This window comes from Gadus chalcogrammus, chromosome 1 (assembly GCF_026213295.1).
Source record: "Gadus chalcogrammus isolate NIFS_2021 chromosome 1, NIFS_Gcha_1.0, whole genome shotgun sequence".
Lineage (NCBI taxonomy): Eukaryota > Metazoa > Chordata > Actinopteri > Gadiformes > Gadidae > Gadus > Gadus chalcogrammus.
In genome coordinates, this window is record NC_079412.1 from 13,654,088 (window position 1) to 13,666,173 (window position 12,086).

Below are 12,086 nucleotides of genomic sequence, written 5' to 3' on the forward strand. Positions count from 1 at the left end.
TTACCCCGACAACACTACCCGTGGGCAAGAAACCAGTGGGGGGTAGGTGGGTTTACGCAATCAAGTCTGGTGTAGATGGGAACGACCAGTACAAGGCTCGATTTGTCGCCAAGGGCTTCAGCCAGAAAATGGGGGTAGACTATGGGGAAACGTTTTCACCTACAGCAGACCTAACCAGTGTTAGAATTGTGATACAGAAGGCAGTGCAGGAAAATTTACTGGTCCACCAAATGGACGTGAAAACCGCGTTCTTACACGCCCCCATCGACCACGAAATCTACATCAATCCACCAGAGGGCTATGAAGAAAAATAGGGTGTAGTGTATAGGCTAGAGAAATCTCTTTATGGTCTCAAACAGTCTGGAAGAAACTGGAACAGGGTTTTACATGATTGCTTAACTGAAAATGGTTTCACACAAAACCAAGCTGACAACTGTGTTTATTCCCAAGAGTCTAAAGAAGGGAAATTGATCATAATTGTGTGGGTCGATGACGAAAACTGAAAAAGGTGAAAGGGATGCTTGCAGAGCAATTCAAGATGAAAGATTTGGGGCAACTCAAACATTTTCTTGGTATTGATTTTGATTTTTCTGATGAATGCATTAAGATGTCACAAGAGAAGTACATTAACAAAATTCTACAGCGTTTCAACATGTCAGAATGCAGGATGAGAGATACTCCTTGTGAGCAAAAGCTCGAATACAGTAATGATGCAGTTAAAATGACAGATATCAGGATGTACAGAGAGGCCGTGGGCAGTCTGATATACCTGACGACCTGCACTAGGCCTGATCTGAGTTTTGTGGTGAGCAGGCTGTCACAGTACCTAGCTGAGCCTACAGAGGAGCAATGGGTTACTGTGAAGCATGTCCTGCGGTACCTTAAAGGTACAGCAGACAAAGGTTTAACCTTTAGGAGAAGCACTGAGAATCTTGGTATAAAAGCCTACAGTGATGCAGACTGGGCGGCTGATATCAGTGATCGCCGCAGTACCTCAGGATACTGTGTTAGTCTTAGTGAAAACAGTGCACTTGTTTCATGGAAGTCAAAGAAGCAACCTACTGTTGCACTTTCCACATGCGAAGCAGAGTATATGGCACTTGCTTCTACTGTTCAGGAATGCCTTTACCTAGAACAATTACTGGAGAATATGGATGGTTACCAATACACACAAACGGTAATACACAAAGACAATCAGGGGACGATTGCTCTTGCCAGAAATCCTGTAAATAGAAAGCGTTGTAAACACATAGACATTAGGTATCACTTTATTAGGTCTAATGTGAATGAGGGTAAGGTGAATTTAATGTATTGTGCTACTGATGAAATGGTCGCTGATGTGATGACGAAGCCTGTCAGCAAGTTCAAACTGGGAAAGTTTGCAGGTCTTCTTTTTGGTGACTAATATGTGTAAGCCAAAGGTACACATTTGTTTAACTTGTTTTGGTGTTTTTGTGTTACCAACCTGAGTACAAGTGGGGGTGTTAAAATGTGAGCCTATTTTTTATGTTCTCAGGTTACATGACTGTAAATATTATTTACTCTTAGCGACAAAAGAGGGCGCAAGAGCACACAATAATTAATGTGATGAATGTTCATATATTGTATTGTGACCTAATGGACTTCCCGTACATGGACATTTTAATGCGTAACGTTTTTCATATTCAAAAGTCAGTTCGCGCTCAACCCAACCGGCAGATGGCCACATTTCATTGTTCTGGAATAAATGTCCTATAATGAGAGAAGTCGTCAGCCTCCTTCATACGCATCGTCAGCAGCCCCACTCTGCTGATAAAACTCAACAGAATAAACATTTTCATTTTCAAAATGTTTAAAACAAAATAAATCAATGTAATGGGTAGGCACTAGGCAGGCACTTGACATTGGTCATGTGACCAATCTTATTCACATGACCCAACCATCGTGTTTCACTTCTGCAGAGCTGTCATGACCAACAGTTGCGTCAGTCCGGTAGAGACAATGGTAGGACATTTATGATATTTCCTAATACTTTTAGACTATTGATCACTGAAATTGTATTATGCCAAGCTAACACTACAGGGATTTTGACTTGATTCTGATGTAGACTTCTCTTAGACATATAGAATGGCTAATGGTTATTCACATTTGCTGAAATTAAATTGACAGCACCTAGTTTATTCTGAAAAATCTGAAAGTTCCTCTTATCAGAAAGGTCAACGATGTGATTATTTCAAATTCCATCAGTCTGGACATTGTCAAAGGAGCCAGGTTAATTCTTTATATTGATGGCTCTGACTCACGTTAGATTGAAGATTGAAACTATACATTTTAATCCTCTAGAAATATTGCGGGTAATTATCTGTCATCATACCTATAAAACCAGCCATGTGTGAAATGTACTACGCAGGGTTTAAATCAAGAATGGCAATTAAAAGACAGCTCTAAATTTAAAAAAATGAATCTTGTGGTGTTAGTTTGGCACATGAGGATAAAAGCATTATATTGTTTATGTGAATATTATTATAATCAAGAAATATGTAAATATTTAGGATTATAGGACATGATGTATACATTGAATTACACACTGTATCTCGTCTAGTGCCTAGGCCAGCCATTTGAACATGTTATAGCTAGATATCTATTACAGATATCTGTGATTCAATACTTCGTGGTAAAAACAATTTCAGGATAACAAAATGACCTTCTTCTGATAACAATTTATATTTCAGATATCCCAAATGTCATCCTTCCTAAGAAAAATTAGGAAGGATATCTGAAATATCTGAAATTAAAATTAGGATCAGAGTGGACTTTTAAAACGGCTTACGTGCCATCCATTTATATTGAATGCTCAAAACGATTTTACTCTTTTGACCTACCTATAGAATACAAAACCGCAAGTCAACATTACAATAACTGATGAAAAATGCTTTTCCATTTTTTCTTTTCAGGGTATCTTTCAAATAGTGGTTATTCTATTACTGAGCCAACTCCCTTCATTGAGAGGAAGAATCCCCCTGTTTTTTCCATGTGACAACAATGAAAACGATACTGAGATATACTGCACCGACAGGCCACTCGATGACATCCCTGTTTTCACTTCAATGAATGTAACGTTTGTTGACCTAAGTCACACCAAGATACGGGAAGTAGGACAGCATAAATTCTCTGGCATTCCAAATCTAATCACTCTGAAAATGACGTGGAATTGTGATCCCAATAGCATTCGAAACATAAACAGCCCCTCCTGTGGAGTCAGAATACACAAGGATGCCTTCAGGAGTCTGAACAACCTCACTAATTTACATCTGTCAGGAAACAGCCTTACCACGTTACCCTGGTTACCGGAAAGCATTAAGGTCCTGGATCTCGACAGTAACTGCATTTTCAAAATCATCATCCCTTTTGGAACCCCACATCTAGAGCAGCTCTTACTCTCAATGAACTGTTATTATGAAAACCCTTGCCACCAGTCATTTTACATCCATGAGGACGTTTACAAGGAGCTATCACATCTAAAAGTTCTATACCTTGGATACAACAATTTGACATCAATACCACTAGGTTTGCCAGCTTCCCTTATGAAATTGGACTTGCAAGAAAATACAATAAGTGAGGTTCCAAAAGGGGCATTTGCTAATTTTCCTATCCTGGAAGAACTAAATCTGGCATGGAATTGTCAGCGTTGTGACCATGCAGCCCGCCCTTGTTTTCCCTGCCCTAACAATGCCTCCCTAAAGCTTCACCCTAATTCATTCAATATGAAAAACAGCTCCATTAATTTTCTGAGCTTGAGGGGAAACTCTTTGAACAATATACCAGAGGGTATTTTTCTCCCTTTGACACATCTGAAGACGTTGGATCTCTCCAGCAACTACCTGGCCTACACCATCCGTAATGGTACCTTCTTTACAGAGCTAATGCAGTTGACATGGATCAGCCTCAACTATAACTCTTATCCATCCAAGACATTTCCTGAACTGATCCTTTCAGAACATCTGGGAAATGTCTCAAATCTCAAAACCCTTCTGTTAAGCGGGAACTTTTTCAACACTGTTTCAGAACAAAGCCTTGTGGTTCTGTCCAGACTCAAACAACTTAAGATGCTGGTGATGCGCATGAATTTCATCAAATGTTTCAACATGAGCACTGTGGGTATGTTAACTTCCCTCAAAAAAATGGATGTCTCCCAGAACAAACTGAGTTATCACCCCTATAATGTGTCATTTGGGTCCTGTTTAGAACAAGGCTCACAGGGTCAAAATGTTTTCAAAGACTTTTCAGAATTACCAATGCCACCAATATCAGTACAAATGAATCAAACTATGATTGAAAGCAACACCTGTAGAACTAACAATACAATATTGGAAATGTGGTATTTCAAAAAGAAATTCTGCCAAAAAAAGTTGACAGTTGATCTTTCACAAAATAATCTTATTTTCCTTCATAAAGAATTTTTCTATGGTATGGAAAATGTTGTGTGCTTGAACCTGACTTACAATTATGCAAACCGGGTGTTAAGAGGTAGACTTTTCGATCAATTGAAAAGCTTAGCTTACTTAGATATGTCATACAATAGAATTGACCTATATTATAGGGATGTATTCAGTGAGTTGAACAGGACTTTGAAGGTACTGGACCTCAGTCAAAATGAGTATATATTTCGTATGAAGGGAATAGCTCATAATCTTGAGTTTATTGACAGGCTCACTAATTTGGAGGTTTTAAATCTTGCAAATAATGGCATGGGTCAGCAAATTACTCCGCACCTGAGGAGCAACTCCGTGAAGTATTTGTACTTTTCTGGGAATCGCCTAGATATAATGTGGAATACAGAGGGCCAGACCTACATTCATTTCTTCCAGAACCTGAAGAATTTAATCTACTTGGACATCTCTCAGAACCGCCTGCGTTCAATCGAAAACCGGATCCTCTGTAATCTACCAAAGAGCATTCAGGCTATCAGCATTAGCAATAATTACCTTTCTTATTTTACATGGCCGAACCTCCAATGTCTCGGAAATCTAACGCATCTAAATCTCAGTGGAAATCACCTATCAAGTCTGCATCCAAGTATTACAGAGTTTCCACCACATCTTTCCTTGTTGGACCTCAGTGGCAACCAGATTACTGATCTTCCTGATAAATTCTTCTGTAAAGCCAAAGCTTTGCATTGTCTCTATCTCAATGACAACTTTCTCAAAGTGTTGAACCGTCAGTCACTCCCACCTCTGCTGACAAATGGCACTTCTTTTCAATTGCTTACCCTGCATGACAACCCTTTCATCTGTGACTGTAACAACTCTGGATTGGATGAATTCCTGCGGACCAGCAACACACGTATTCCTTACCTGACCACTGCTGTTCAATGTGGATTCCCAGAGCCCCTGCAGGGTCAACATGTGCTGACCGTTGACCAGCGTTCCTGTCAGGAGATCTATGGTGGCTTGGCCTTCCTCTTAAGTACACTCTTCACATGTGCATTTATTGCTCTGCCACTGTTAAGACATCTGTATGGCTGGGATGTGTGGTACTGCCTGCAGATCCTATGGGCAGGATGTAAGGGCTACCTGCATTCGTCTGCCAGTTGCTCGCCAAAACACTATGATGCTTTTGTGGTGTTTGACACAAACAACCAGGACGTGAGAGACTGGGTTTACAATGAGTTGGTTATCCGTTTGGAGAGCTCAGGCCACAGAAGATTCTCTCTCTGTTTAGAGGAGAGGGACTGGGTTCCTGGGCTTTCCTGCATTGAAAACCTCCACCATGCTGTCCATAGCAGCGAGAAGACAGTGTTTGTGCTGTCCAACGGCAGAAGAAATGGCGTTGGTGAAGCAACGGTCAACGGTCTGATACAGCAGACTTTTTTCATGGTCCAGCAGAGACTTCTTGATGAGAAGGTATGCAATGAAATAAATGTTTATGAAATGCTTACATTTATTCATTAGCATTCCAGTGTTCATTAGCATTCCTATTACCCTTATATTGTTGGCATGTTGTTATGAATCTCTCTTTGATTTCATCTCAACAAGGTGGACGTAGCCGTTCTCATACTGCTGGACAAGATGTTTCCCAAGCTGAAGTACCTCCAACTAAGGACGAGGTTGTGCAAGAAGTCAGTGATGTCCTGGCCTAGAAACCCAAAGGCCCAACCCCTATTCTGGAACCAAATGAGGATAGCACTGTCATCAGACAATCTTAAATTATATGACAAAAACATCAGTGAAAGTTTCATATAAATTCCACTCGTTATACAAAGTAACAAAGTTACATCTATCGTCTCTCTGAAAATGTATGTAGATAGGCCTAATTACTTTTCAATGAAGACCACCGCTGTTCAACAATTGATGTGGACCTTGTGTGATGTTAAATATAGCCTAACCCTAACCCTACATTTTATATAGTTTACATATCATAGAATCCTTTATTTTTAGCTTTCACTTGTCTCTAGTTTAACAAACCAAAATCTACAGTTTCTGAAAAATGTGAAGAAATGTGCGTGTGTACATATAGGCTGAATAACTTTCAGCCTATATATATATATATATACATCCTTTTAATAATTTGTGTTCAATTTGAGATTAGGGTTCCTGTTCCTGCTAATTTGCATCCCTGATTATGTAGCGTTTTAATGTAAAAACACATAACTAATTTTGGACAATGTACTGGCTACTCTGCCACTTAGATTAATCAAACCATCATGAAACTCATGTTGTCAGTGTCAGTACAGTATATACCTCAGTTCAGTTTTCATAATTATACATGAAGTTATCTAAGAACAGACATTCTTGCCTCATTTTTTAAGAAAAATTTGAACCTGTTCATACTTTATTATAATACATTTTAAGACATGTAAACAGGTTAAAATTACACAGTCATTGGTATCTACATAGCTGTAGGTGGAGCTCCAAATAGCTTCGATGTAGTAAATGCTTTAGACGTAGTTATCTCCCCCCCCCACACAAAAATGCTGATCAGCGAAGAAATACTGTATTGCCTCACTGTAGCTAGTGTAATGTAGCTATTAAGTGTAAGGATAAGAAAGCAATCATCTAATAAAGTCTAATAAATCATCTCTGTTCCTGTCTCTGTATATCTTAAGTCATTTAGAATAGTAAAACAAAAGAAATATTTATAGATCCCTACTCACAAGGAGTTTTCGCAGAAGTTTATTTTTGCTTTGCTTCCCCCAAAAGGTTAATTTTATATAAAAAATGTTTGTACAATCATGAAAAATGAATACTGCTTTAAATGATTTTGAAGCGTGAATGCATCAAGGAGGTAGAAGAAAGACAAAAAACATTTTCAAAGATTTCTAAAACGGTCAACATGAGGTTCACAGACGACCTACAGGAAGGAACAAATACAGAATGAGTAAGATAGAGACGTGGTTTATTTTGCCTACTGTGTGTGCAAGCCTAAAGGCAGTTTCTCTCTCCATCTGTGAAAAGGTAGTCCTCCTTTTCACGAACATGAGCACCTGGAATTTAATCATTGCCTGATTGGGATGCAGGAACATGACTGGTTGTTAAGGGGGGGGACGTTATTTTTCTATGTTTAATTATCATGCTATTTTGCATTTGTGCAACAGTGAACTTTATGATCAAGATGCAAACTGTTAAGATATGCAATGAAGTGTCTCTTTGATTATGATTTCGTTATAAAATATAAATGTATTGTGGTACTTGGGTCGGTGAACCCCCATGGCAGTTGGTATCTACCATTTTGTGTAATTGGTTGGCTTTATTTAAGCACGGTATTTTCTGCTTTCAAGTTGGTGGAGGCATAGCGAGACGGCTTGCTGTGAGGCTGGTACATGTTCAGATTAATGGAACTTTGCTTGTTTGTTTTGTTTATCAAAGTATTTTGTTTGGTGTTGCCATTTCACTTTTCAAGCATGGAAAATAAATCACAGTTTTCCAACTAATTTATGCTGCTGGCTGAATTTTTGCGGCCTATACTCAAAGACCTTCATTGCGTCCTAAACCGCTACGTCCCGAAGTGGAAGTGAGTCGGGAGGGTCATTTTCACACCATCACACTGGAAATGGAGAAGTGAAACCGCTTATGTTTTGACTAGACTTTCCGCGTGCGGATTTCGTGCGCTCAACCTCAAGTTGTACTTAACCCATAGCTATAATGTGGAAACCCTGGTCGATAATGTAACAAATTCTGAGCGCATAATATGATAACATTTTGCCTGTAATGTTACAATGCATACAATTTTGATTCCCCTATTACGTAATGAAGGAAGCATGATCATTTTTGTGGTAGTAAATAATGATATTTGCCAAATGTTGATATATATTAATTAGTGGAAAGAAATGTACCAGCGGGGGGGGGGGGGGGGGGACAAGCTCCAGACCTTGTTCCATTGTTATTCAACAGCTCAGAGGTTCAGACAGACATCCCTCTGTAGCCATGACATCAGTCTATCTCTCAGTTCACTTGGATACAAGTATAAGTAAGGTTGCCTTAAAGCATTAATTAAACAAGAATATAAGGTAAATATATTGACAGTTGACATTACCTGGCTTTCCTTGGTCAATAAGTGATTGCATTCTGAGGGAAATCTACATGTGTTCCTCATTCATGTGTTCCAAAAGATATACCTCCACCCCCCTCATTTACGTATAAGTGGCCCCTCAAAGATGGCTGGCTCACGTCACGGTGGGAGGAAATGCCGGCTGGTTTCTCGTCTGTGGTTTCAGAATGTATATTCTGTAGGCTCAGTTAGAGTTAAGGTAACTAATACATAACCTGGTTAAAATCAGACACTAACAGTTTTAGGATTATGACTGCATATGCCACAGACAAATAAAGTGACTTTACAGTTTTTTTCAATTGCTTGAACACATTTTGCAAAATTTTGCTCATTGTGTCCAAACTCAACACACAAGCAAATAAGACAACACTGGGAAATAAACCATTCACATCTGTCAAATTGAAACTCGGCTATCGAAACCTATCAATTCTTTGTAAAAATGGCACTCTGATGTCAAAATGATACACACTTGAATCTTTTAATACACTTTCAGATCAGCAGCAACACACTGGTCTACTTTATATAGCAAGTATTTGTTTCTGTAGCTGGTTGAGACGGATTGCATTGTTTGCTCTGACCAGGTCCACAATGGCAAGTTCCTGATGTTGGGTGACTAGCCGTTGGCGTCCGCCCCCAGAAGGTCTTCTAGTCATTCTATAGAAAAAAGCAACCACAAAATGTTACTGTATTGGTTTGCTTCTTTTTTACAGTACTGTATATACTGTATATACCATAGAAAGTACTGAAACATCTCAATGTAGGTAATCACAGCATGTCACAAAACTACCACTTTCGTTCAAAAAGGAGCATTAGCCACCCTGCAATTATATTACATCTGAAATGGTAAAGTACTGCAAATACTCTAGATACAGTCTGAGTAGAGTAGAGTAGAACGTAGAGAGTTGAAGACATCCTTTAATGCTCATTTAGCATTAAAGGATGTGTGAAGCTTTCTAATGTAAACATGTAAAACACATAGCGTACTGGCAATGCTGCCTCTGAGATGATTCATTGCAACTCAAGATATGTCACATTAAATGATGGAACATTGGAACATGCATGGATTTTTGTGCTAATGCATAGAGAACTGATTATAGCCTATCTTAACTAATTTGGGAAGAATTCAAGACTAGGGTTAGAAAAATATGGATTCATGTTTTGGGTTGCTAATCTTTTCTCTTTAAAAAGAAACATAATTATAGCATTCCAATCTCCTTATTTAGCGATGTGACCCAAAATCTGTAGGCCTAGGATATTTATGCCTATTGGCCTATCCAAGATATGCACTTCTGACGACTCCTTCTGAGGAACATAAAAGCTATTTAGACCTGTTGAATGCCTTGTAGAATATTTGAAAAAGCCTATCTTTATCCTTTAGACATAGATTGATTTTATGCAGTGAATTGTTGACATAGTGAGTACCGTTTGTTGAAAATAATTTAATACATTTGAAATGATCAATGATGGCGATAAATGTTAGAGAGAAATCCCAATAATGGCTTCCTCGTCGTGGGAAGCGACCCTGTGCGCGGCGCGCATTGGATAGAGTGCGCGCTCACGCGGCACCGCTAGCTGGACACAGGTCACGGGAAGAAGCTGAGCAGTTGGTGATATGACGCCAACGTTTCAATGGGTACGAGCCGGACTTCCACAGTGATGGGGAGAGATGGAGCGTCTCCTGTCCCGTAAGGTAGCCCGAGTAAATTTGCTTTATTTTGCAATAACTTTGTCATTCAAATCAGTGCAACTGTGTTATTCCGTGCGGTAGCCTAATTCTTATGTAATGCACTAACTCATGCAGTCGTGTGCATATGACAACAACTAATCCCCTCTCGAGCCATGGTCATAGTAGAGTTATTTGGCTTCTGGCTGCATGGCGTCTCTGCAAGCACGCCGTGAACCACTCCCCTTTCCCCGAAAAATAGGATGTCATGTCCTGTAGTTTATCGGCGCTTCATTGTCAAAGTCCATAGTTCTTGCAGGGTAAATCTTGCTTGACACACAAACGCCATACGATCATTTAGTTGTATTGATATAAACTTACACAAAAAACTGACAGCCAAATCATATCGGAGGAGGACGCGGTTATTCTTCGTCCAAAATGCAATTTAGCGTTTTGCCAATTATATGTCATATATATGTGAATAAGTTTATTTCACACTAATTTAGGCGATTTTACGGATATGGTACGCGTAAACTTTCGCTTCCCGCCACTAAATTGCCTATTTGTTGTTTAACTGACGTCAAATATGCATTAGGAATAAATTAAGCATAGCCTACTTCATGACGACCTAAGAGGAGTCGAAGCATTTTGAGAAATGAATATAGATGTTTATATATTATACTATATTTCTATATTTCTCTTAACCTATCATCTAAAAAAGGTCCTACATCTCACAGTAGCCTCTCAATAGGCGACATGATACGGCTTTTACTAGAATAGATATAGTAGATTTCCTTCTTGTTCCGTCGCAAGGCTTAATTCATTGTCTCATACAATGATGGATAAAGGATTGGCAGCTCGGGTATGATTGACAAGTACATTTGACCATTCTCTCAGTTGCATCCCATTCAGCGACAGCGTACTGCACCCTATCCTCTTAGATTAGAGGAGGGATTATGAATTGGATTTGCATCCACTCTGCAACCAGTCCCTACGGTCTGGACCATTGAATTTGACTATTTTGGTATCCACGCTTGTGTAGGCATATTTAAGCATTGTTGTAATTAGTGTTCTGGTTTTGGTTTACTCTATAATACTTTACAAAGTTTTGAGATAGGTTCTGCCTATTACTTTGCCCAACTACTACATTCCTTGCCACTACAACTACCTACACAGATGTATACAATTAATAATTGTACATTACATTAATAGTTGCCTTAAATGAAATTGACCTATTAGTCATCCTTCCGAAAAGTATTGCGAGTTATGTGAACCTGTGCGGAGCGATGATGTGCTGTCCATGGTGCTGAAAGGGTTTGCATCCCAGACTTAAAATAAATAGGCCTACCACCTATAGCACATAGCAACGATTTATATCAACACCACATCATTACGTTTGATTGAATCAATATCAGAACCATATAAACTAATTGTTGTGATAAAAAATTTGCGTTGTGAACAAATACTCCCAATACATTTCTTGGATGTGAATATGTTAATAACTAAGCTCTTGCATTTAATGGGAAATATATGAATCGCAGCCATACAATGTAAAGATCCAATCTGGACCAGAGGAAATGTTAAGTTTCGCACTGGCCCTGATGAAATATGCTATTGACTCTGTTATTGTCTTATGTCCTTTCCTTCAACATGTGTCCTTGTCTGTCCTATCTAGAAACAACAATGCTAATTTTTTTTACTGAGATGAATGGCGTAGCTTCTGCCTGGAGATACCGCAATGTTACGTTGTTCTTCGAGAACATCTGAAGATCCAATACTGGTCCCTCATGCAATCTCCTCATTCTAACGACCTGCCTCTGAGTTCTGCAATCCTAGCTGCACTGATGGGCAGGTGAAATCTAAGAGGCCAAGAGTTGGCCTTCCTTAAATAACAAAA

At 39.1% G+C, this 12,086-nt stretch overlaps 1 protein-coding gene across 1 annotated transcript; it reads left to right on the forward strand.

Moving 5' to 3' along the window:
* The first annotated feature begins 1,948 nt into the window (after positions 1-1,948).
* LOC130382784 (toll-like receptor 9) lies at positions 1,949-8,225 on the forward strand. Its single transcript, XM_056590685.1, has 3 exons — positions 1,949-1,983; positions 2,934-5,882; positions 6,015-8,225. Exons 1-3 carry the CDS (start codon positions 1,981-1,983, stop codon positions 6,219-6,221), a joined length of 3,159 nt encoding a protein of 1,052 aa, XP_056446660.1. The 5' UTR covers positions 1,949-1,980; the 3' UTR covers positions 6,222-8,225.
* Positions 8,226-12,086: the final 3,861 nt, after the last annotated feature.